The 27,458-nt window shown below is 45.7% G+C and overlaps 1 protein-coding gene across 1 annotated transcript; it reads right to left on the reverse strand.

Moving 5' to 3' along the window:
• On the reverse strand, positions 1–27,238 carry ARCN1 (archain 1). Its single transcript, XM_049778168.1, is given in 11 exon segments — positions 1–148; positions 1,125–1,329; positions 9,149–9,257; positions 10,781–10,910; positions 10,912–10,929; positions 12,878–13,043; positions 14,585–14,749; positions 17,939–18,144; positions 18,264–18,443; positions 20,983–21,246; positions 27,088–27,238. Coding segments are annotated over 11 exon segments (1,536 nt in total). The 5' UTR covers positions 27,091–27,238; the 3' UTR covers positions 1–58.
• Between the last annotated feature and the right edge of the window lie 220 nt (positions 27,239–27,458).

A 27,458-nucleotide genomic window follows, 5' to 3' on the forward strand; every position in this document is an offset into this window, starting at 1 on the left:
TGTTGGCTTCTTCTTTATTAATTTCAAACTTTTCCTTTTCGGTTTCCTCATCATGGTATTACAGGATTTCATACTTATCCACTAGGAAGGTGGTCTCTGTGGAGAACCTTACAGGGTTGTTTCCATCTACCTGGGTCACTTTGGTTACCTGGGGAAACAAATCAAGACTCAGTAAGTGACACAGGACAGTGAGCCTCAATGTTTCCCATGCTCCTGTAACATCCACCTGCTCTCGAAAGACACCAAACAGCAGATTCAGGATGGCAGGAAATGAGCAGCAACTGTCCCACACAAAAGCACAGAATTCACATTCTTTTTTTTCTTTTTGTTTTTGGGCCACACCCATTGGCACTCAGAAATCACTCCTAGTAGGCTCAGGGGATCATATGGGATGCTGAGGATTGAACCCAGGCCTCTCCGGGGTGGGTCGCGTGCAAAGCAAACACCCTACCACTGTGCTACCACTCTGGCCCCCAGAATTCACATTCTATGATGACTATAATTTTTATGGGGGGGCCCACACCTGGCGGTGCTCAGGGCTTATTCCTGGATCTACACTTTGGGCTTAGGGGACCATAAGGAATGCTGGGGATCAAACCAGGGTTTTTTTATGCAAAGCAAGCACCCTAACTGCTGTATTTATCACTTTGACTCCCCAATGCTCAGTGATGTTGGGGATTGATCCTGGACATCCTACATGCAAGTCTGAATTCCTGCCCTGAGAGCTATCTCTCTGGACTCCATGGTACTTTCTTTTTTCTTTTTGTTTTGTTTTTGAGTCACACCTGGCGAAGCTCAGGGACCATATGGGATGCTGGGAATCGAACCACCGTCCGTCCTGGATTGGCTGTATGCAAGGCAAATGCCCAACCGTTGCGCTATCACTCCGGCCCTCCATGTGTACTTTCTTATGTATTCCTTATCATATCCAATTTCTTTGGCTACTCTAGAGAAATCTGAAGTAAGCAGGAGATGAAAATCATGAGGACCATACAATGAGTCAGCAAGGGAATTTTCAGAAATTACCACCTCTTACTGCTACTGTGTAAGGACCATCAAGCTGTGCTGTATCTACCCATAGCCCTACTGCTTCCCCAGTTATCATCTCTCTGAGTCTGGGGTACCTGTATGTTGCAGTAATTCTTTTTGGAGATGAAGGAGACTTGAACAGGGAAGAAGTCGTTGGGCTGCCCAGCAATGCTAAACTCCAGGCTGCCACTCTTGTTTTTGGCATCAATCACCGGAAGGCACCACTCCAAGGTATTTCGCCGACTGTCATGCCGATACTCGCCATCAATCTCACCAATGACAGGTGCACCAACACCAGATCTGTCAAGAAAATGAGCTGTCAGTGGACTGTCTATAGTTAAAACCCTCCCAAGGACGACCATTTTCAATAAGATAACTTTTTGTAGGTTTTTTTTTTTTTTTTTTGGTGCCACACCAGAGAGCTCAGGGTCTATGCTTTGATCACTCCTGGAAGGGTCAGGGGATCAAACTCAGCTCAGATGTGTACAGGGTAAATGCCCTGCCCACTGTACTATCTCTTTAGCCTCACCCTACTAACTCTAAGAACCAAACAAAGTCCTACTACCTTGGCTAAAGTGGCTAAAGGTCACACTATATGTTATATATTATGATATATAACATAACACATATATTATGACGTGTTATAATACAGGGTTGGTAGATATGCCCGGGGATTGCTCCAACTGGCAGACTAGGTCTGGAGCTAGAAGGAAGGTCTGACAAGCTTATGAACTGAGATATATTTCTAAAATCACTAATTTGATGCCCTTTATAGGGAGTCCAGAGTTTATTCCTGGCTCTGTGCTCAGGGATCACTCCTAACAGACTTGAAAAATTACATGGGTACTGGGGATTAAATTGGGGTCGACTGCATGCAAAGCAAGTTCCCTACCTGCTATACAATTCCAGCCCTTTTGGCCCTGCCCTGTCCAGAGGGATTTAAGGTACCACCCCTGCAGTAATGAGGGAACATTAGGGCCAGAACTGGTAATGAAAAGGGAGTGCCAGGGGTTCAACTCAGGAGATATACATTTGAGTTGACTCCTCAGTCTTTCATGAGGAAAATAACGCAGCATAGGTGACAAAGTGAGGGAAACCATCACTATATGAGGGTCCTTTGAATGAATCTCACCTCGAAGAGGATGTTCAAAAGACTTTAGGGTGAGGGATACGCAGAAGTGCCAGAGCAAAAATTCCACAAGTGAGAAGCCCTGAGCTTGATCTGGGGCTGCAAGGCCATGTGGCTTGAGACACAGGCTGAGCAGCAGCAGAAGTGGTCCCACAGCAAAGAGCTATAAAAAAAGTTTTAGCAGGCGCCAAAACTTACTATGCTTCACTCACTGGATGTATGTGATTTACAACCCAGTGAGTGAAACTTTATGATTGTGTAAGTGAAAGCGATACGGTGCCCGGGGAAAGCAGGGAGAAAGAGCAACGTAGTCCAAGCAGGGCTAGCTGGATGTATGCGGCACCCACGCATAAACGCGGCTGACAGTGCTACCGACTCCTACACACTCTAAATTTACCAACTCCTAATTCCGTAGTGGCATTCCATGTTCTTGTAGAGGCAGAATAAGAGACAAAGAAAACTTTGAGGATGGGATAACACAGTTAACCCTTGAGTGTCACACGGATAGCCCAGCGCTACATCTTATACGGCTTCTGTGTTGTTGCAATCTTCCTTTCCTTTCATTCTTTTCCCCACCTACCCAGTTATGCTCAAGAATGACTTCTAACAGTGTTCAGGGGACCGACCATATGGAATGCCATAACGAACCGAATTAGCCTTGCTATGTTAGGCCAGCACCTTACCTGTTTTACTATCTCTACAGCCCTCAATTCTGATCTTTAATTCGATCAGGTCAGTTCCAGACAAAATGGGGGTAAATGTTGTGTAAGGGTCTCCTCTGGAGACTACTGCAAAATCTGAAATAAGACACAGGAAACCACCACAACCACAATTACAGGGTAGATTGAGAGGCCTAAAGAATTGTGGCAACCTAAAAATAGTCTAGTAAAATAAATCCTGACAAAACAAAACCCACACCAGCCACCAAAGTCTGAGTATTCAATGGTTTCAAGCAATGTTCTAGTGACCGGAAACAGTAACAGTCTGTAGAGAGTAAGGTGGTTTGGCCCACCCCCTTAGTAATATAGCATTTTATATGATACTTTGGGTGTTGGGGCATACACAGTAATGTTAAGGGGTCATTTCCAGCAATGCTTTGGAAGCCATAGGTTGCTGGAGATGAAACCAGGGCCTTGAGCATGAAAGCCCGAACCCCAGCCTTCTGAGCCATCTCCCTAGCTCAGCACAGTTTGAGAAAACCAAAAGTCAATTTTACTTTTGTTTGCCTGATTTTGGCAGGGTCAGGGATTGAACCTGGAGTCTTACACATGACATGCAAAGCAATACTTTATCTTGAGCTACAACTAGTCTCCAGCATTTTCTGTTTTGTTCAGGGCTTACTTATGGATGTACTAAGGGAACCATATACCAGGGAATTGAACCTGGATTGGCTTTAACACCTATCCTTGTCTCTCTCTCTCTCTCTCTCTCCCCTTTTTTGGCCATACCTGGTTATGCTCTGGGGTTACTCCTGGCTATGCGCCCAGAAATCACTCCTGATTTGAGGAACCATATAGGACGCTGGGGAATTGATCGCAGTCGGTCCCAGGTTAGCGCGTGCAAGGCAAATGCCCCACTGCTTGCACCAGCGCTCCAGCCCCACCTATTCTGTCTCTTAAGCCCTCTTCAGCATTTTGTTTATTTGGGCCACATCTGGTGGCACTCAGGAGTTTATTCCTGGCTCTGAACTCAAAACTCACTTCTGGCAAGCTCAGGGGATCAAATGGGATCGAACCTGGGTCAGCCACAAGCCAGGTAAATACCTTACCCACTGTGCTATCTGGCCCATTTTATAAACTGATAGAAATAAAAATGATTAAAGCAGGACCAGAGAGAGTGCTCAACAGACTAAGCACATGCAGAAATCCCAGGATTCATCTCCAACAGCTCTCCAAGCACCACTGGGTGTGCCTCCCAACAAAAACAAAAGGCATAACTAAAACAGATGTGGCAAGTAAAGGCCTAAATTATTTAAAACAAAACAAAATTAAACTTGTATCAAAGTACCAGTTCAAGAAAGCGTAAGGCTGGAAGGGGAACAGAGGGGTTTAAAATCCTCAGTACCATGTAGTGTCCCCTGTACACAGCTAAGAGTAAGCTCCTGCCGGGCGGTGGCGCTAAAGGTAAGGTGCCTGCCTTGCCTGCGCTAGCCTTGGACGGACCGTGGTTCGATCCCCCGGTGTCCCATATGGTCCCCCAAGCCAGGAGCAACTTCTGAGCACATAGCCAGGAGTAACCCCTGAGCGTTACCGGGTGTGGCCCAAAAACCAAAAAAAAAAAAAAAAAAAAGAGTAAGCTCCTAAGCATTACCATATGAGTCTTAACACACAAAGTCAAACAAAAACTTATTGGAATTGTTTTTCTTTGGGGCAATATCCAGCAGTGCTCCGGGTTAACTCCTGGTAGAGCTTGGAAGAACAAGTGTGGTGCCCGGATAATCCAGGTCAGCTGAGTACAAGGCAAACTAAAGTTTGGGGGTGGGGGTGTGTGGTGATATATATATATATATATATATATATATATATATATATATATATATATATATACACATACACACACACACACACACACACACACACACACACATATATACATATATATATATATATTTTTTTTTTTTTGGTTTTTGGGTCATACCCGGTGACGCTCAGTGGTTCTTCCTGGCTATGCGCTCAGAAGTTGCTCCTGGCTTGGGGACCATATGGGATGCCAGGGGATCTGAAGCCTCATCCCTCCATTCTCCCTAGGTAACTTGACCTTACCTGCAAGACCCCGCCCATTCCTGGGAGGGGTCTTGGAAAAGGTAGATAAGGTATGAACCAGAGGGGATTAGGTCTCTTTGCGCTCTTTTGGGCTTTTGCCAGCATGGACGTCAAAGGGAAGATGACTGACAGGAGTTAAGATGCAGGGCTAGCTAAGAATGGCTGAATGCTTGAAAGGTTATTATATAGGCCACACATGTGGTAGATAGGGCATGAATAAAGTTGATGTTTCCTGATGCCTGTCTCTGGATGAGTCTGATTCCGCCGTTCACCTAAACCTGGGACCCACCAGCTGAATGGGGATTGCGGAGCCATGTGGCCTAAGAATAAAGGCCTCCATCCTTCACTATCCAGCACCATCATTAATTATTTAATGCAACAAGGATCAAAGCGTGGTCCGTCCTAAGCTAGCACTGGCAAGGCAGACACCTTACCTCTAGCACCACCACGCTGGCCCCGTGTGATATTTTTATAAACTCAACTATAACGTTAAAAGCTATCAGTAGCACAGTAGGTAAGGCATTTGCCTTGCACACAGCCAATCTGGGTTTGATCCCTGGTATCTCATATGGTTCCCAAGCCCATGAGAAGTGATTCCTGAGTGCAAAGCCCTCTGTGCACAGCAGGCATGGTTCAAAATAAACAACAAACCTAACAAATAAATAAAATAAACAAACAAAAAAAAAACAACTAATCAGGGTCAGAGAGATAGCGATAGTGGGTAGAGTATTTGCCTTACATCTAGCCAACCCGTGACAACCCAGGTTTACTCTCTGGCATCCTCTATGGTTCCAAGCCTGGCAGGAATAATTTCTGAGTATACACCTGTGAACACTGCTGGGTGTGGCCCAAAAATCAAACCAAATCAAACCAAACCAAACAAAAATTGCATTAAATGGTACATTCTAAATATATGCAGTTGATTACAGGCCACTTAGTAAACCTTTAGGAAATGTACTGAAATGACCTATTTGTTTCAGATAAGAGTTTTCTTAAGAATACACACGGTGGGGCCAGAGAGATAGCATGGAGGTAAAGCATTTGCCTTGCATGAAGAAGATCGGTGGTTTGAATCCCGGCATCCCATATGGTCCCCTGAGCCTGCCAGGAGTGACTTCTGAGCAGAGAGCCAGGAGTAACCCCTGAGCTTAGTGGGGTGTGACTCCCCCCCCCAAAAAAAAGAATACACACGGATGTGTGTGTGTGTGTGTGTGTGTGTGTGTGTGTATGTGTGCGCGTGCGCGCCTGCCAGGAGCAATTTCTGAGCACAGAGCCAAGAGCAATCTCCAAACGCCGCCAGATGTGGCCCAAAAAGTAAAATAAAATACAAGAAAGAAAGAAAGAAAGAAAAAGAAAGAAAGAAAGGAAAGAAAGAAAGAAAGAAAGAAAGAAAGAAAGAAAGAAAGAAAGAAAGAAAGAAAGAAAGAAAGAAAGAAAGAAAGAAAGAAAGAAAGAAAGAAAGAAAGAAAGAAAGAATACAGGGGCCAGAGATAGCATGAAGGTAGGGTGTTTGCCTTGCATGCAGAAAGACTATAGTTCAAATCCCGTCATCCCATATGGTCCCTTGAGCCTGCCAGGAGTGATTTCTGAGTGTAGAGTCAGAACCCATGAGAGCTGCTGGGTGTGACCCAAAAAGCAAAAAAAAAAAAACAAAAAACAAAACAAAAAAAACCCACACAGGGGTGGGGTAGTAGAGTGATAGTACAGTGGGTAAAGTGCTTGCCTTCCATGTTGTAGATAGGGGTTTGATCCCTGGCATCCCTTATGGTCCCCTGACCACCACAAGGATTCCTGAGTGTAGAGCCAAGAGTAAGCCTTGAGTACCTCTTACTATTATCCAAAAACAAAAATAACCCCCAAAATGAATAAATACTTATCTTTTGCAAAGAGAACAGAAGCTGAAGAAATAGTGTAGTCAGTAAGGCGCTTTCCTTGTTGTACACTCTGAACCCAAACCCCTAGCATCCCATATGGTCCCTGAGCACCACCAGGAGTAACACCTAAACATTGTCAGATATGTCCCCAAAACAAAACAAAATTCCTATCTGACAGAATAAGACTTGCTAACGGGGGCCGGAGCTTGTACAAGCTGAAGGGCTTGTATGTGACTGACCAGGGTTTGATCCCTGGCAACCCATACAGTCCCCTGAGCCTGCCAGGAGGAATATCTGAGCTTAGAGCCAGGAGTAACCCCCTAAGTGCTGTAAGGTGTGGCCCAAAACCCAAATCCAAAACAAACACACAAAAACCACTTGTTGAAGTGACAATATAGTCAGTAAGGTGTTTGTCTTACATGCGACCAACCTAGGCTCAAGCCCCAGAACCTCATATAAGGTTCCCTAAGTACCACCAGGAGTGATTTCTAACCACAGTCAGGAGTAAGCCCCAGCACAGCGGGGTATTGTCCTACCCCTCAAAACAAAAACAAGACTAAACAAAAATAAACCTTGCAAATAAAGTTTGTCAAGTGGCTCCTCCTTCTGGAAATCTTCATTATTACAGTAACTAAGAAAAAGGCCAGAGCTACAAGTACAGCAGGCAGGGTGCTTGCCTTGCACGTGGAAGAAAGAGGTTGGTTCGCACCCCATATGTCCCTGAACACAGCCAGTTGTGTTCTCCACCAAAACAAAACAAAACAAAACTGGAAATAAGAAACATTCCCAAACAGCTCTTGGCACTAGAATTGGTTAAACTCGGTTTGATTTTAAAGCCAAAGATTTTAAAGCTCAGAGCATTTTGACAAATGTATGCAATCCTTGTAAGCACCACAGAATAAAATCACAGAATATTCTATTATCCTCAAATGTACCAGGTTTTACCTGTTGACTTCTATTCCAAAAGCAACACTTACAGGATGTCACATAATGGCCACATAGAGTGATACACAGTTTGACTTCTATCAGAACTAGTTTTCTTTTTTCTATTTTGGGGAGGGCCAGACCCAGCAGGAATTACTACTGGTTCTGCACTCACTCCTGGCAGTGCTCACGGGTGCACTGATGGGATAGTGGGGATCGAACTTGGGTTGGCTGTGTGTGAATCAAGCACGCTACTCGCTGTACTACAGCTCCAACCCTACAACTAGTCTTTTATTTTCGGGAGGGGGGGCGCACACTCAGCGATGTTCAGGAGTTACTCCTGGCTCTGCACTCAGAAATCACTCCTGGCAAGCTTGGGGGTACCATACATATGGGATGCCAGGGATTGAACCCAGGTCCATCCCAGGTTGTCTGCCTACCACTATGCCACTGCTCAGGCCCCTACAACTAGTCTTTTAAAGAAGCAATTCCCTAGCCTTAGCAATAGAACAGTGGTAGGGCATTTGCCTTGTCTGTGGATGACCTGGGATGGACTTGGTTCAATCCCCAACATCCCATATATATGGTCCCCAAGCCTGCCAGCAGTGATTTCTTTTTTTTTTTTTGGTTTTTGGGCCACACCCGGTGACGCTCAGGGGTTACTCCTGGCTATGCGCTCAGAAGTCGCTCCTGGCTTGGGGGACCATATGGGACGCCGGGGGATCGAACCGCGGTCCGTCTCCTAGGCTAGCGCAGGTAAGGCAGGCACCTTACCTCGAGCGCCACCGCCCGGCCCCCCCCTTTTTTTTTTTCAGCAGTGATTTCTTTTTTTTTTTTTTTTTTTTTTTTTGTGGTTTTTGGGTCACACCCGGCAGCGCTCAGGGGTTATTCCTGGCTCCATGCTCAGAAATTGGCAGGCACGGGGGACCATATGGGACACCGGGATTCGAACTGATGACCTCCTGCATGAAAGGCAAACACCTTACCTCCATGCTATCTCTCCGGGCCCAGCAGTGATTTCTTAATCTAGAGCCAGGAGTAACCCTAGAGAACCGCCAGGTGTGGCCCCCCCCTAAAAAAAAAACAACCCCCACACACACAAAAGAGGGAGGGGTAGCTGGAAAGATGCACAGGGTAGGGATTTGCCTTACACATGATCAACCTAAGACTAAGGGTGGTTCGATTCCCGTCATCCCATATGGTTCTGAGCCTGATAAGAGTGATTTCTGAGCACAGAGCTAAAAGTAACCCCTGAATGCTGCCATGTGTGACCCCCCCCCAAATAAAGGATTTAACAAAAAAAAGAAGCAACTTTCTTAGAACTATATTTAGAGTAGCTAACTAAATGCTATCTCCAAAATGAGTTCCCAAAAGTAAGTTCAAGAGGCCCAATAGAGGAAAAGAATGATGATACTGGGAACACCACTTACGGGAGTGGTATAGTGATAACCACATCATTCAACTCTAAATTGTCTTCTTGTAGTTCATACTCAATGTTGACATCACAGCCATTTCCACTCTCTGAGGGCCAGCAATTAACTGAGGAGAAAAGCGAAGCACATGTATCAGAACAAGAGCATCAGGGTGCAAGAAAACAGTCAAAAGCTATAGACCTAGGACATTCCAACAATAAACTACTCTAGGTACAATCCTGGCAGTGCTGCTGATGGGGTCGCCAATAGTATAAGTATGTGATCCCTGACTCAGACGTGGCTGACCTGAATTTGATCCCTGGTATCTCATATGGTCACCAAAGAATGACAGAAATGATTCCTGAGTGCAGAGCCAGGAATAACCCCTGACCACTGTCCTGTGCAGCCCCCAAACCAAACCAAAAACAAAACTAAAGCTATTAAGAAAGCTAATCTCCCAAAAGGAGGAGGAAAATAAGAAGGGAGGGAGGAGACAGAGAAGAATACGGTGGTTAAGGTACTTGCCTAGCTTGCAGCTTACCCAGGTTCAATCCCCAGCACTACATATGATTCCCTAAATTGACCAGGAGTGATCCCTGGGCACAGATTCAGGAGCAAACCCTGAGCACTGCTTAGGGTTGGGTATGGTTCCAACCCTGCCCTCCTCTCTTCCCCAAAAAGTAAAAATGAAAGCTGGGTCAGAGAAATGGATCAACAGAACTGAGTGCATGCTTTGCACATGGAAGGCCCAGGCTCAATCCTTAGTATCACAAGGCCCCCAGAATACTGGCGTCACACCCAGCGGTGTCGGAAGTAACTCCTAGCTCTGTGATTAGGAATTACTACTGGTGGCATAATTGGGGCCTGCAAGGGATACCGGGGACTGAACCCAGGTCAGCTGTGTGCAAGGCAAGAGCAATATTCCCTGTACCTTTTCCAGTGTCCCAGGAACTCTTGAGCACAGCTTAGTTATAGCCCCCCAAGAAACCAAACAAAAAATTTAACCTGATAGACCTGAAGATGTCAATGTTAGCTCAGTGGCAGAGCCTTGCATGTGTGAAATCTTGGGTTCGATACTTGATGCCACAAGATAATAGAGCTAATGACTAAAACACACAAAATGCAGCACTGAGCACAAGGTGAAAGGTCATTTTGCCAATTTTGCTATGGAGGGACTGGAGGAGAGCTAATACAGCAGGTAGGGCTTTTGCCTTGCACATGACCAGGGCTTGGCCAGGGCTTGATCCCCAACAACTTGTATGGTTTCCTGAACCTTACAAAATGAAACTTGGGAGTGCAGAGTCAAGGAGTATACCCTGAGCATCAGCCAGGCTGGCTCCAAAGCCACCTTGTTTTCTTTTTCTTTTCTTTTTTTTGGGGGGGGGGTTTTGGGTCACATCCGACAGTGCTCAGGAATTACTCCTGGTTCTACGCTCAGGAATTGCTCCATACAGAGTCAGAGGACCATATGGGGTGCCAGGATTCGAACCACCCACCTTCTGTAGGCAAGGCAAACGCCTTACCTCCATGCTATTTCTCTGGCCCCACACCTTGTTTTCTTTTGCTCTGGCAATGAAAATACGTGGGCACTAGCAGGGTTATATGCATCTCAATGCACACCAGCTTCATGGAAGGCCCAGAGGCACTTACTTGTCAGTGGAATAAAAGATTCCTCTGTGGTCTGTAATCTCCATTTTAGCACCCCCACATCACTGTTAACTGGAAATGACTTCTCTGGATTCTTCAAGCCAATAAGAGATTCTGCAGTGAAAAGTTTTTTTGTCCACATTTGGATGGGTCTAAAAAAATGAGAAGGGAAAAGAAAACTTCTCAGGATCAAATATGTAACACAGGAGAGGAATCCCCCCCTCCAGCGGTATCTGAACATCTAGAATAGGGAAAATGGGCCAGAGTGACAATGAAGTTGGAAGCAGATACAAGCCCTAGCACCCCGTATGAGCCCTCAAGCCCTCTAGGAGTCCATGACTGGAGAGCCAGGAATAAACTCTGGGTGTGACCCCAAAATTGACACCCCCCAAAAATAGAAAAATGTAAAAATATTCTAATTGGGGGCGCTGGGCTATAGGATATGCCCAGCATCTATACACAAAGCCTAGTATCCTATAACCTGGAGCATATAACCCCTACAACCATTAGAACAAAATTCCAGTTCTTGGGCTGAATAGACAATATAGGGGTTAAGACACTTATCTTTCCTATGACCAACTCTGGTTCAACCTCCAGCACTATCAGAGGTCAGTACTGAGCAAAGAACCCAGGGTAGCTCCTGAGTATTTCCAGGTGTGGCCAAAATCAGAGAGAATCCACTCACTCAATATTTTTAGAATGAGATGTGACCAAGTGGCATGGGGCGAGGTGTCTTGGGCAATTTGATGGCAATGGTGTGAGGTAACTGTACACCAAATCAAAAACAGCAACACCATTATAAAAGCAATATAAGTTTACAGTTTAAAAAAGGGAAAGCAATAAAAAAATTAAGGTGATTGCAGAGACAATACACAACACTGCAGAAGGTCCCCTGAGTCATGCCACAAGTGATCCCTGAGTAGAGCCACGAGCCAGGAGTAAGCTCTGTGTACCTCTGGGTACAGCCCAAAAAGCAAACTAAAAACAAATGTATCATTAGATATTTCCCTCTAGGGAACAAAACAAACACCAGAAGATGACACAGTGGCAGGATGCATCAACTTCATGACTAAAATAAGTCAAACGTGTCCCTAATAAAATTGAAAGACTAATCTTGAAAACTGTGCTTCATTTAATATCCTGTATTATTTCATTTTTTATATAATAGCAACAAATAAGCATCTCTGCTTAATTGGTATTATGTTATTTCTTAGCTTGCAAAGTGACCTTTTACTAAATCACAATAGTAAAAGGTGGTTCTGGGACACAGCGGGGAGGGTGTTTACTTTGCATGAGCGGATCCAGGTTTGATCCCCAGCATCCCATCTGGTCCTCTGAACCTGCCAGGGGTACCGAAATCTCTCAGTGAAGATCAGGAATAACCCCTAGCACTGCTGGGTGTGGCTCAAAAACAATAAACAAACAAAACAAACAAACAAAAGGCAGTTCTGCTACATTGACATCAACTCCTCTCAGTCAGCTTAAAAAGAGATTTATTTTGTATTGGGTCACTGTATGCAAGAAACAGACCACTCCCCTTCCTCTGCATTTATAAAGGCAGAAGTGTGGGACCGAAGTGGTGGCACAAGTGGTATGGCCTCTGCTTTGCCCGCCCTAGCCTAGGCCCTAGCCTAGACGGGCCATGATTTGATCCCCCGGCATCCCATATGATCTCCCAAGCCAAAAGCGACTTCTGAGTGCATAGCCAGGAGTAACCCCTGAGCACCACTGGGTGTGGCCAAAAAAAACAAACAAACAAACAAACAAAAAAAAAAGACAGTAGTGGGGCTGGAGCTATAGCACAGCACTAGGGCGTTTGCCTTGCAAGTGGCCAACCCATAGTGGATCCTGGTTCAATTCCTGGCATTCCATATGGCCCCCCGAGGCTGCCAGGAGCAATTTCTGAGCACAGAGCCAGGAGGAACCCCTGAGTACTGCCGGGTGTAACCCAAAAACAAAACAAAAGGAACTGCAGTAGTTAGTTACACAACCAAATTTTTCTGGGACCAGGGGAAGTCTGTAAAAGGTAATCAAAATTCTACCTCAGAGACTGTTAGGCAGACAAATTAATGCCTTGCATTGTCCCAAACCTCTACACACCTGTAGCTGCACCCCTTTCTTGTCGTCGTTTTCCACATGAAGGCGAATTCGGCTAAATTTATCATCCGAGATCCGAAGCATAATCATCCCGTGCAACTCCATATTCTGTAACCCTCCATCTCGTCCGCAGGTCAACGTGATCTTTTCTTCTATCTTCATGTGCACACTATATATAATTCAGAGGTAGAAACCAGAAATTCCCTCCCTCAGGGTTAAAAAGGCATCCACCATCAACAACTTATTTTATTTTGGGGCTTGGGGAATACATCTGGTGGTGCTCAAGATCACTTCTAACGGCTCACCTTACCTCTATAATGATCACCTCATAACGATTTATTTTAAGATGCTGCTACTCTATCCAACTTTAAAGCCTTTTATCTTTCGATCAGTAATTTTGTCCTAGAGAAAATTCTCACCCATATAAACCAATAATATCAAGTTGATTTACTCACTGTAATAAGAGCCCAAACAAAAGTACACTAGATAGAGAATGCTCATGAAGTACATAAAGATATAGTCACAAAAATAAATGCTAGGCAATTGAGGGGAAAAAAAAGAACAATTTAAAGAGTTGGGTTTTTTTGTTGTTGTTTTGGTTTGGGGCTGTATTCTGTGATGCTCGGGGATCACTCCTGGCAGTGCTCAGGGGACCATTTGTGGTACCTGGAACCCTGGCTGGATGGCCACTTGCAGGCAAGCACCTTAGCTGTACTACTGAGGAAAGGAAAAAAAAGCTAAAATGCTTTTTAAAGGAAAGCATCAAATATTCAAAAATTTAAGGAGCTGGAGTGATAGTCTAGTGGGTAGTGTACTTGCCTTGCACACTGCCAAACTAGGTTCAATCCCCAGTACTCCATATGGTCCCCCAAGCCCCACCAGGAGTGATACTGACCGAGAAGCTGTGAGTAACAAACAACTCACAGCTGTGAGCCGATATGTGCTCAGGGTTTACTCCTGACTAGGTGCCAAAGGATCACTTCCAGCAGGCACAGGGGTCATATACAGTGCAAAGAATTGAATTCTCTGCACTATTGGCTGTGACCCAAATCCAAACCCAAAACTTACACTTAAAAATATTACCACCCGGAGGCCAGAACCATAGCACAGCAAGTATGGTGTTAGCCTTATATGTAGCAAATCCAGGTTTATTCCTTGGCAACCCATATAATGCCCCGAGTCAGCCAGGAGTGATGTATGAGAGCAGAGCCCAGGAGAATGCTCTGAGAATTGCCAGGTGTGGCTGCAAAACCAAATAAATCAACACCAAAGAGTTGCCACTTCGGGCAGGAGTTATAGCTGAGTGCCATCTGAAGTAGTCTCTGATCCTAATTGGCATATCAAATATTCTGCATAAAGATACTCTAATTATTAATTCTAATATCAAAACATATAAAAATTCTATATTAGCCTCACATAGCCAATAAGAAAAATTGAAAAACTCAATATTAATACCTAAAGAATTTTTTTTTTTTTTTGGTTTTTGGGTGGCACTCAGGCATTACTCCTGGCTTGCGCTCAGAAATTGCTCCTGGCAGGCTCAGGGGACCATATGGGATGTCGGGATTTGAACTGGGGCCCCTGGGTCGGCTGCATGCAAGGCAAACACCCTACAGTTGGTGCTATCTCTCCGGCCCAGACTTTTGCTTTTTTTATCAAGAGGAATGAGGACTGGGAAAGAACTGTCAGTAGAGACCAAGGAAACGTTACCTCTCCATATTAATGGGTGAAGCATGCACTTTGGCTGCTTCGGAGGGGCGCTTGCCCATACTGGAGGACACGATGGTTTCGCCTTCAGATTTTAACTTGTCCACGAAGTTATCTACTTCCTTTCCTTTGGCTCCAAGTTTCAAAGCCTTGCTGGGGCCGGAAGGTCTATGTCGAACATAAAAAAAAGTAGCACATAGTTAAAATAAAAATTACTGACTCCTTATGACTGTCATTTCCCCCTGAAGTCTCTCTTTCCACTCTCCCCTTTTCACTCTCCCTTCCCTTTCTCTTTCTCACACAACTGGTGAATATCAGGCCTTAACCTTGGTTCTGTGTTCAAGAGTACAATCCTGGCAGTATGGGCCTGGAGATATAGCACAGTGGCGTTTGCCTTGCAAGCAGCCGATCCAGGACCAAAGGTGGTTGGTTCAAATCCCGGTGTCCCATATGGTCCCCTGTGCCTGCCAGGAGCTATTTCTGAGCAGACAGCCAGGAGTAATCTCTGAGCATCGCCAGGTGTGGCTCAAAAACCAAAAAAAAAAACCAAAAAAACAAAAAAACAAAACAAAACAAAAAACAATCCTGGCAGTATTTGGGGAGGACAATTTGCAATGGTATGAATAAAATTGAGGTTGACTACAATCGAGGCAAACACCCTTACTTCTCTTTTTTTTGGTTTTTGGGTCATACCTGGCAGCACTCAGGGGTTCCTCCTGGCTCTGTGCTCAGAAATCGCTCCTGGCAGGCTCGGGAGACCATATGGGATGCCGGATTCAAACTACCATCCTTCTGCATGCAAGGCAAATCTCCATGCTATCTCTCCAGCCCCACCCTTACTTTTCTTGAGCCAAAAAATGATTTTTTTTTTTGGAAGGGGGTATACTCGGCTATGCTCAGGGTTTACACCCACAGGTTTAGAGGATCATATGGAGGCCTGGCCATGTGCAACAAGCACCTTACCCACTGTACTATCTCTCTGGCCTCTAAAGTCACTCTTTTAAGAGGAATGTAATATAAAGAACACAAGGAAATAAGACAAGCTTCCTGGTATCTAGGAGACAACTGGACTATTCCTGCCCCAAATGGCAGTTGAGTCACTACACGCAGGCATCAAATACCCAAAGGCCAAAGGTAAGAGTTTTATAATCATGCATAATCTGATGAAAACTTTGCACCTTTGTACATCTTTGTGCACAACTCTGCATATAACTCCAGATACTTCAGGTTTCCCCTGAAATCTATAATACTGAAAACTTGTATTCTAGGGCCAACCCAGGTTCAATCCCTGTTCTCTATATAACCCAGAGCACTGCCAGGAGTGATCCCTGAGTGCAGGGCCAGGAATAAGCCCTGAACATTAGGTGTCGTTTATTTCTCTCATCCCCCAAAAAAGAATAAAAATCTGTGTCTGGGGAGATAGGGCCAGAGGCCTCATTTGAGGGGCTCAAAGAACAGAACAGCAGGGAGGGGATTTGCCCTAACTCAGCTGACCAAGGTTCCATCTCCAGCATCCCATTTGGTCCTCCAAGCCCACCAGGAGTGATTGCTGAATGCAGAGCCAGAATCAGGAGTAACCCCTGAACACTGATAGGTGTGCCCCCCATATCTCCCTCAGAAAAAAACAACAAAACCCCACCAAACCAAAAGAGAGGCCCCAGTTTGATCCCTGACATCACTTGCATCTGAGTACCATAGTAGCAAGCTATAAGCACTGACCTGGAGGAGTGCCCCACACTGCTACATGCAGCCCAAACCCAAAACAACTGTTTTGGGCTACAAAAGAACAACCCTGGCAGTGCCTAGTCTGTGGCTTGTCGGGCTGCCCTAAGAGATCTGGGCAACAGGGCTCTGCAGCAGTCTTTCCTCATGCTGTGACCAATCTTAGGTTCCAAATGGACATGCAGAAAGTCTATGGAAAGGCCCAGGAACATGGTGGCCAAAGTCCACAACAGGCTATGTCATCATGTCCATCTGCACCTCACTGCACAACAGGAGCTCGTGACTGTCCCAGGTCAAGTTCCCATGGCCTGATTGCTTAAAGATCCATATCATCACGAAACAGGGCTTCTTCCCAAAGCTTAAGTCTCACTGCATCTGAACATTCGGTGACCAAAAGCAGCAGACCCGGAGAGATGGCTGTGGGGTCAGAAACATGCTGAATGGTGGAATTTGGGGACACAAAGCAGGCATTTACACTCTGCAGTGGTCCTCAAACTATGGCCCACGGGCCACATATTGTATTTGTATCTGTTTTGTTTCTTCATTGCAAAATAAGATATATGCAGTGTGCATAAGAATTCGTTCATAAGTTTTGTTTTTACTATAGTCAGACCCTCCAATGGTCTGAGGGACAGTGAACTGGCCCCCTGTTTAAAAAGTTTGAGGACCCCTGCCATGAGTCTCAGAACTGTCTCTGCTGAGCCTCAGAAACACCCACCACCCAATAGTTCCTGTTTTCTATTTTGGGGGGGGGGGCATAAACAGCAATGCTCAGGAGAACAAATGGGATGCCACGGACTGAATCCGGATGGTTGTATGCAACGCAAGTACCATACCAGCTACATTATCGCTCCACACATATTCCTTCTGACCGCTTTTCAATTTAAATACAACACAAGGGCCGGTGCGATAGAACAATGGTAGGATATTTGCCTTGCACACAGCCAACCTGAGACAAAACTAGGTTTGATTCCCAGCATTCCACATAGTTCCCCAAGCCTTCCAGAAATAATTTCTGAGCAGAGCCAGGAATAAACCAAGCACTGCCGGGTGTGTCCCAAAAACCATAAACAAACAAACACAAAACAAAAAAAAAATCTTTGTTCCACAAAGGCCACTCTCAAACAAAACAAAACAACTGAGATCATGGTGCAGTTTAAAAAACTCTTCTACACTGGGTCCAGAGAGATAGCATGGAAGTAAGGTATTTGCCTTGCATGCAGGACGGTGGTCCCCGTGCCTGCCAGGGGCAATTTCTGAACATAGAGCCAGGAGTGTCCTCTGAGCACTGCTGGGTGTGACCCAAAAATAAAAACAAAACAAAAAAAAAAACTCTTCTACACAAAAAGAACATACCAGTAAGATTTCTCCTTCTCTATGCAGTCAAATTTAATTTGACACCTGTTTTTGGGTCCCACTCGGTGGTGCTTAGGGGTCACTCGTGGCTCTGCGCTCAGAAGTCTCCCTGGCAGGCTCTGAGGACCATATGGGATGCCGGGAATCAAACAGGGGCCCATTTCAGGTTGGCCGCATGAAAGGCAAACACCCTAAGGCTATGCTTTCGATCCAGCCCCTATTTGACATCTTACATCAAGACACTAATAAATTACAGTATGCTTAGAGACCAGATTATACCTGGCTGGGGCAGGTGCCACTTTTGGCTTATCAGTTTCTATGATGGTCTCTGTGATCATGGCAGCTGTGCTGCCTCCAGATACCGCAGAGCTTCCAAATCCTCCGAAACCTGGTGCCTTCTTGCCCTGTCTCTCTGCATCTCTTCGGGCCTGTTGTAATTCCTTGGCTTTACGCCGCATTTCTGCCTTGGCTTCTCGTTCTTGAGTCTACCAAAAGAGAAGTGCATAGACAGCTTTGAAAACAGTGTTCACTGGCCAAAAGAAAGCTTCACAAAATCACAGTGAAGTCTAAAAGACAGCAAAGTGTCTAAGAGAAAGCTTATTACCTCTCTGACTGCTCTAAACACCTTCTCTTCATGAGAATCCATTTCTGTGAAGGTTCTGATCTGTGCCAAGTTGACATTCTCCCGGTATCCCAGGGCGACAATTTCATCAAAAGCAAAAATCAAATCAAAACAGTGCTCGGATATTTCATTCTCCTCTAAGGCTCGGCAATATTCAGGAATCTGATCATGGATAGCAACAAAAACATTAGAACGTATCAGTAATTACATCTTATAGCTCATACACATATTTCAAGAAACTCAAATCCCTTTCTTTGCTTGTATTATACTTTAAGCAAGATTTTTCATATCATGTGATAAGTCTTACCTAAAAGAATATGAAAATATAGGCAAACATGTAAAGACAGAGGAATGAACTAAGATAAAGTGGCCCTGGGGGAAGTGGCTCAGGGGTAAAGCACATGCTTTGCTGCAGGAGAGTTTCAAAGCATAAAAGTACTCAACACATAAAAAACTAAAATGGGGGCCAGAGCAGTGGCGCAGGCAATAGGGCATTTGCCTTGCACACACTAACCTAGGACGGACTGAGGTTCGATCCCCCAGCGTCCCATATGGTCACCCAAGCCAGGAGCAATTTCTGAGCACATAGCCAGGAGTAACCCCTGAGTGTCACTGGGTGTGGCCCAAAAACCAAAATAAAAAAATTCATAAAATGGTGGCTGGAGTGTCTGTATTGAATAACATTGGACCTACTTGAGTTAAATCTCTGGTATCCCACATGGTCCCCCAAGCACCGCCAAGAGTAATTCCTGACTGCAAAGCCAGAAATAACTCCTGAAAATTGCCAGGTGTGGCCCAAAAACCAAAACCAAAAACCAAACACAAGTACTAAAAATAGAAGAACAGGGGCCAGAGATATAGCAGAGTATTAGGGCATTTGCCTTGTACACAGCCAATCTAGGACAGATGGTGGCTAGAATTCCGGCATCCCATATGGTCCCCCGCACCTGCTAGAAGTGATTTCTTTACTTTTTTTTTTGTTTTTTGGGTCATACCCAGCAGCACTCAGGGGTTACTCCTGGCTCTATGCTCAGAAATCGCTCCTGGCAGGCTCAGGGGACCATGTGGGTTGCCAGGATTGGAACCACTGACCTTCTGCATGCAAGGCAAACACTTTACCTCCATGCTATCTCTCCCGCCCATAGAAGTGATTTCTAAGTGCAGAGCCAGGAGTAAATCCTGAATGTGCTGGGTGTGACCCAAAAACAAAACAAAACAAAAACAAACAAAAAAAAAACCCAGAAGGGGGCGGAGAGATAGCACAGTGGTAGGGCTTTTGCCTTGCAAGTGGCCAACTCAGGACCTCTGGTGGTTTGAATACCAGCATCCCATATGGTTCCCTGTGCCTGCCAGAAGCAACTTCTGAGTGCAGAGCCGGGAGTAACCCCTGAGCGCCGCTGGATGTGCCCCACCACCACCACCAAAAAAAAAACAAAAAAAACACAAAAACCAGGACAATTTTTCTATTCTTTCTTTTTGATTTTGGGCTACACCAGGGGGGTCCTCCTGGCTCTCTCAGGGATCACTCCTGGAGACCATATGGGGATGCCAGTGATTAAATGCAGCTCAGCAATATGCAAGGCAAGCGCCATACTCACTGGACCATCCTAAAAGATTCTCTTTTAGGATACTTAGATTATAAGATAGGCTGGACCCGGAGAGATAGCACAGCGGTATTTGCCTTGCAAGCAACTGATCCAGGACCAAAGGTGGTTGGTTCGAATCCCGGTATCCTGTATGGTCCCCCGTGCCTGCCAGGAACTATTTCTGAGCAGACAGCCAGGAGTAACCCCTGAGCACCGCTGAGTGTGGCCCAAAAACCAAAAAAAAAAAAAAAAAAAAGATGGGCTGGAGCAATAGCACAGTGGGTAGGGTGTTTGTCTCGCATGCACTGACTCGGGTTTGATTTCTATCATCCCATACGGTCCCCAAATCTACCAGGAGTGATTTATGAGTGCAGAGCCAGGAATAACCTCAAGAGCACTGCTGGATGTGGCCCCAAAACAAAAACAAAAGAATGTAGGACAGATCTCCAACAGGCCAATATTGCCCCTGGGAGGCACTAGAACAGTGGTCCTCAAACTATGGCCTGCGGGCCACATATTGTATTTATATCTGTTTTGTTTCTTCATTGCAAAATAAGATATATGCAGTGTGCATAAGAATTCGTTCATAAGTTTTGTTTTTACTAGAGTCAGACCCTCCAATGGTCTGAGGGACAGTGAACTGGTCCCCTGTTTAAAAAGTTTGAGGACCCCTGCACTAGAACAATGGTGGGGCAATAGTAGCCTCAGGTGAAACTAAAGGTTGTTAGCTGACTTAAAGGAGATAAACTCCTGGACTAGAGATGGCTCAAAAGGCTGGAGTGCAGCTTTGCATGCTTTGCAGCTTTGCATGGGTTCAATTTCAGCACCAAATGAACACAGAGCACAAGACAAGGAGTAACTCCTTCGCATTGCAGGATTTCTAAAGGAGCACCAAGTTGTTTTTTTTTTTTTGAAAAGGGAGTGCTAGGTTATGTAAGTTTGGGAACCTCTGACCTAGGAGGACACCCAGGAAATGTCTGCTATAGGAGTAAACTGCTAAGAGAGGGGGCACGGAACAAATTGTCATAAGCTTGGTGGTGTTGGGGGGAACAGTTTCCAACAGAAAATGAAAGGTAAACCAGATGTGATGAGCTGCCACTGTGGCTCCACCTTACCACTCTCGAGAAGAGACGCAGCGTCTCCAGGTCCTCCAGTATGTTGCTGTTTTTGGTGGTGATTAGCACCATGTACAGTTTCTCCATGGGCTGGTAGACGTAGCGCACACTCTCCGTTTCAACGAACGTGTGCTGCTTGCCCGTGTTCATGAGCTTTGGGAAAGCTGCTAATAAGCCCTCTATCCGAGTCCGGGTCATTTCCACGAACTGTCGGGAGACAATCGCCTTTCCTGCCTTCGTACATACCGCGGCTGCCAAGAGAACCTGCCAGAAACAGACGCAGAAAACAAACCTAAGTTAATTCTGTGTTTTCGGGTCACACCTGGTGGGGCTCATGATTTAACACAGGCTCAGTGCTCAGGGATCACTTTCGGTGGGGGGGCTCGGAGACCATATGGAGTGCTGGGGATCAAACCCAGGTTAGTCGCATGCAAGTCAAATACCCTACCCACTCTATGATCTCTGCAAATCTTTAGCATACATTCTGGTTTTTTGTTTTTTGTTTTTGTTTTTGGGTCACACCGGTAGTGCTCAGGGGTTACTCCTAGCTCTGCGCTCAGAAATCCCTCCTGACAAGCTCAGGGGACCATATGGGATGCTGGGGATTGAACTGGGTCCCTCCTGGGTTGTCTGCTTGCAAGGCAAAAGCCCTACTACTGTGCTATCGCTCTGGCCTTAACATTCTTTTTTTTTTTTTTTTGGGGGGGGGTGTCACACCTGGCAGCACTCAGGGGTTACTCCCGACTCTGCGCTCAGAAATCACTCTTGGAGAGATGAGGGCTGGTAGGTGCAGCTCAGGACATGCAGCTCATCACATAGAGTGATGAGTGCAGTTGCAGAGATGACTACACTGAAAACTATCATAAAATGTGAATGAATGAGGGAAGTAGAAAGCCTGTCTCGAGTACAGGTGTAGGGGGGTGGGGAGGAGGGAGATCTGGGAAATTGGTGGTGGGAATGTTACACCGGTGAAGGGGGGGTGCTCTTTACATGACTGTAATCATACAACTATAATCATGTTTGTAATCACGGTGTTTAAATAAAGATAAAAAAAAAAAAAAAAAAAAAAAAAAAAAGAAATCACTCTTGGCAGGCACAGAGACCATATGGGATGCTGGAATTCAAATCACTGTCCGTGATCCAAAAACAAACAAAAAAAAGGAAGTAGATTCATGTGAGCAATGAAACATCTTTTGCTTTTGTTCTGGGGGCCACATGCGGTGCTCAGGACACTCCAGGTATAGGTGCTAGGATTAAACCCCACTCTCCTGAAAAGACTCCATACATCCTGCATACATCGCTCCAGTCAGTTGAGCTAGACAACATTTTATTTTTTAGATTTTGTTTTTGGGTGGTGGGTTTTGGGTGACACCGAAAAGTATTTAAGGCTTACTCTTGGCTCTGTCTGTACTCAGGAATCACTCTTGACAGGTTCCTACTTGCAGTACCCTATTTTTCAGATTTTGTAAAGTAAAATCATTTTAGAGAAATATAAGGAGAAAGAGTTCAGAGTACACATAAAGAAGTATAAGAGGGAGAACAGAGCAGTAGCACAGCAGTACGGCATTTGCCTAGCATGCAGCACACCCTGGATGGACCCAGGTTTGATCCCTGGCATCCCAGATGGTCCTCCAAGCCTGCCAGGAGTGATTTCCGAGCGCAAAGCCAGGAGTAACCCTGAGCACTGCCATGTATGGTCCAAAAATTAAAAAAAAAAAAAAAAAAAAAAAAAAGAGAGAGAGAGAGAGAGAAAAGTGAGAAGGAGAGGGCTGAGAGAAGGAGCACTCAAATTTACATCTCAGCTAGGGAAAAAGATAAATCTCCAGGACAGAGAATGTACCATTTGAGTTTTGGGTTTTTTGTTTTGTTTTGTTTTGTTTTTTTTGTGCCACACATGACTGTGCTCAGGGGTTACTCCTGGCTATCTGCTCAGAAATAGCTGCTGGCAGGCACAGGGGACCATATAGGACTCCGGGATTTGAACCAACCACCTTAGGTCCTGGATTGGCTGCTTGCAAGGCAAACGCCCCTGTGCTATCTCTCCGAGCCTCATATTTTTTTTTTAAGGTCAGGAAAGGTGAGATCACAGTGATAGCAAGTGGGTAGGGTGCTTGCCTTACATGTGGCCAACCTGGGTTTGATCCCTGACATCCCATAGGGTCCCCAGAGCCCACCAGAAGTGATTCCTGAGTACAGAGCCAGGAGGAACCCCTAAGCAATGCTGGGAGTGCCCCCCATCCAAAAAAAAGTGAGAAAACAATTAGAAAAGGAGTCAGAGAGCAGGCAAGATACTTGTCTAGCATGTGGCCAACCCATCCCTGGAATCCCATATGCTTCTCCGAGCACATAGGAATGATTCCTCGGTATTAGAACAAGGAGTAATCCCAGAGTACAAGTCAAGTATGGCCCAAATCAAAAAAGGATAAGAAAATATAGAATACGGAGCTGGAGAGATAGCATGGAGGTAGGGTGTTTGCCTTGCATGCAGAAGGGCCGTGGTTTGAATCCCAGCATCCCATATGGTCCCCCAAGCCTGCCAGAAGTGGTTTCTGAGCATAGAGCCAGGAGTAACTCCTGAGCACTGCTGGGTATGACCCAAAAACCAAAAAAAAAAAAAAAGAAGAAAATATACAATACCTCTGCTTCAGACCCACGGCATAATAATTACTCTGGGACAAAATCATTTTACATTATTATTTCAGTTAATATGGCAAATTTCCTACAACAACAAATGGTGTGTTAGTTTGTATGTACAAGGTACATACGGATGACTTAGCTGCCAAATCACACTTATATGCTAACTAGCCAACCAATAAATACAGGATTCCCAGGGCTGGAGAGAAAATACAGTGGGTAGGGTGCTTGCCTTGATCTCAGCAGCTGATCCAGATTTTCTTCTCAGCACCACAGAGGATCTCCTAGAGTCTCCTGGGGATGATCTCTAATGCAGAGCCAGCAGTAAGCCCTAAAGCACTACTGATGTGGCCCTCAAACAACAAAAAAAGACACCCAAAAGACACACCTACACCTTCAAGAAGCCAAGAACTTCTTTGAACATCTAAAAGCTTCAGCATTCCTTATTTTCAAAATAAACACTTTACATTCACTGTAATAATCACTTTACAGGGGCTGGAGTGATAGCACGTAGGGTGTCTGCCTTGTATGTGGCCAACCCAGGTTGGATCCCTAGCATCCCATATGGTCCCCAGAGTCTGCCAGGACTTAATTTCTTAGCACAGAGCCAGGAGGAACCCCTGAGTGCTGCCGGACATGACCACTCCCCCCCCCCCCCCCCCCCGCAAAATCACTTTACATTAGATTTTATAACTGTCAAACACAGGTTTACATGACATGACTACAAATAAAATACAAGAAAATACTGTGAAATTCAGACCCATACACACAATCTAAAAGACTCAAGAGTTTTAAGCTCATCATAAGTTTCTGCTCTAAAAAGCACTCTCAGTTTCAGTAGTGTTTTTTGTTTTGGAGTGATACCCTAACGATCTCTGTCCTCCAGTGTTGTACTATGGCTTTGACCCTCTTTTCTTTTTTATGTTCTTGGGCAATGCCCAACTGTGCTCTGATTGCTCCTGACAGTGCTATGGGATGGAGCCTGGGCCTCCAGCATGCAAAACTAGAGTTCAATGAGCTAGCTATGTCTCTGATCAGGATTTCAGTTTCTACTCCACCAGCTATAGACAAACTCAAATGTATCTTCCTCATAACTAAGGAGCTCTAGGCATTTCACTTATTAGCTATATTTAGTAAATAAGAAATGAACAGCATTCTATAAAGGAACAAAGACTTTACAAACTGGTGCGACCATAAGACATAATATCAAGCTTATTCAAATATAAATTTATTGAGGACTAGGAAAAGTACAATAGGGAGGGCGCGCTTGCCTTGCATGCAGCTCACCCCAGTTCAATTCCTGGCATCCAACTTGGCCACCAGGAGTAAATCCTGAGCATAGCCTGGTCTGGGGCCTCCCAAAATTTTTAGTCAAATCTGCTTGGCCCAACTTATATATGAAAAAACTGAAAAGAAAAAAAATATTTTTGCAGTGATTTTAAGATCTAAGCAGAGCAGGTAGTAAACTTGCCTTATCCGTGGCTAACCTGGGTTTGATATTTCACATCCCATATGGTCCCTGCGATGCTCCAGTGTTTCTTGAGTTCACAGCCTGGAATAACCCCTGAGCTGTCTGGGTGGGGCCCAAAACCTCTTTCCCTCTCTCCCTGTCCCCACTCCCTTTCAGCAGAAACTTCAGCCCCCTAAGTAGCTCTTCAGTGGCATACTCCACAGGTAGGAATGGTTTCTTTCTGTCTCTCTCCACAGCTAGGAATGGTCTCTCTCTCCTCCCTCCTTCCCCTCTCTCCTTTCTCTCACCTATACAACCAATGGGCCAAAAATGGGACTATACCAAAGCTTAAAAAAATCCCCTCTCAAGCGTGCAGGAAGATCCGTTAGCTATGACATGACAAATCTATAGACAAGAAATAATTTTTTTAGAAAATATGAAAAAAAACTTATTCTTTTCCAAGGCAGCCAAATGTACCCAAACAGAAAATTACCACTTTCAACCATTAGAAGCCTAAGAACTGCTTCTACTCAACTCAATAGCTCCAAGTGAAGGTGTCAAGGGCCCATCCGCTGATGGAAGCCAGGGGTGGGAAGAGAGGTCCCATACCTGGCATTTTTCACCACAAAAGGGAACCCCAGAGACAGAGCGGCAGGTCGCTGGCTGAACCCTTCCTCTTCCTGCTGCTCCTCCTCCTCTCCCCCCAATCCCCAGGCTTCACCAGGCTTCCACCTGCGAGAACTTCACCTGACCTGACACTACATGGAACGGCCCACCAGGCTTGGGGACACACCTTTCCGTGGATGGGATCAGATCGGAAATGAGGACCGGGGTAGGCGGGGTTCCAGGTAGATTTGGGGGAAACACCCTGCTCGTGCGCTCATCCCTGTCCTGGGTTACCTGCCCCTCAATACCCCAAAATCTCCATCCTTGTGTGTTTGTGAGCAATCATCAAAAGACCCCGGGGTCGATGCCTCGGACCTCCATCCATTCATCCAGGCCTCAGGGGCTGGAGGAGAAAGAGGGGCCCCAAGAGGCCTGGGGGCTTGGGGGTCCCCGCCTGGGGCCCTGAGCTCTCGTTATGCTCTGCTTCTATGCATGAGGATGAAAATTTAATGTACACTGTATATAATATTATTAATCTATATAGTACATGCTTATATGCAAGTGAAAAAGAATATCATATACAAAACACATAATATGCATCATGTAATCTTAATGTATAGTGCATGCCTATATGCATGTGGATGAAAATCTAATGCATGCTATACACAGTATGCACCATGTAATCTTATGAACCTATAGTACATGCTTACATGCTTGTGGAAAATATCATGTACAACAGACATCATACGCATCATGTAACATTAATCTATAGTACATGCTTATATGCATGTGAAAAAGAATAAAATAGACAATAGACAATAATATGCATCATTCAGTGGTCCTCAAACTATGGCCCGCGGGCCACGTACTGTATTTGTACCTGTTTTGTTTCTTCATTGCAAAATAAGATCTATGCAGTGTGCATAAGAATTCGTTCATAAGTTTTGTTTTTACTAGAGTCAGACCCTCCAATGGTCTGAGGGACAGTGAACTCGCCCCCTGTTTAAAAAGTTTGAGGACCTCTGAATATGGAAAAGAATAGAATGTACAATGTACACAATATAACATTATTAATCTCTAGTCCTTGCTTACATGCATGTGGAAAAGAATAGAATGTCCAATGCACGTAATATGCAAAATGCAAGATTATGAATCTATTAATGTGATCATATGCATCATGTAATGTCATGAATCTGTTAATGTGAACCCTGAGGTCCAGGGCTCGGGTCCAGGCGGGGTTGGGGCGCGAGGACACGACCCCCAGCGGCGTCCCCGGCTCCCCCGGAGCCCCCCGAGCAAGTGGCAGCCGCGCCGGGCCGGGCCGGGCCAGCGCTCGCCCGGCCCCAAGAGCAGACCAGGCCGTCCCGGCGCGATCAGAGGGGGGCGCCGGGCGCCCCGGCCGGCGAGGGTCTTACCATGGCGACGGCGACGGCGGCCACACGGGCTGGAGTGCGGGGACGGGACCACCGGCCGCTCCGGACCTACCGCCCCCCGTTGACAGGAGGAGCCGCTGCCGCTGCCGCTTCGCCTCTGGCCAAGATGGCGGCGCCGAGCCACGTCTCCCACCGGAAGCGGGGGTCAAAGGGCAGGGGGCGGGGCGGCGCACGCGCGGAGCGGTTGGGACCCGGCCGCGCCTTGGCCTAGGCTCCATCCAGGGAGTCTAGTCTCTCTTGTCTAGGTCTAGTCTCTCTCCAGTGATCAGGTGCACAGCTTGGTTGGGCAAGGCCTCCGTTGGTTCAAGGAGCCTTGTGATCAACGTCCTTTTGTCCATTTGATTGGCACACGC

The sequence above is a fragment of the Suncus etruscus genome, chromosome 8, assembly GCF_024139225.1.
Source record: "Suncus etruscus isolate mSunEtr1 chromosome 8, mSunEtr1.pri.cur, whole genome shotgun sequence".
In the NCBI taxonomy this organism is placed as follows: Eukaryota; Metazoa; Chordata; class Mammalia; order Eulipotyphla; family Soricidae; genus Suncus; species Suncus etruscus.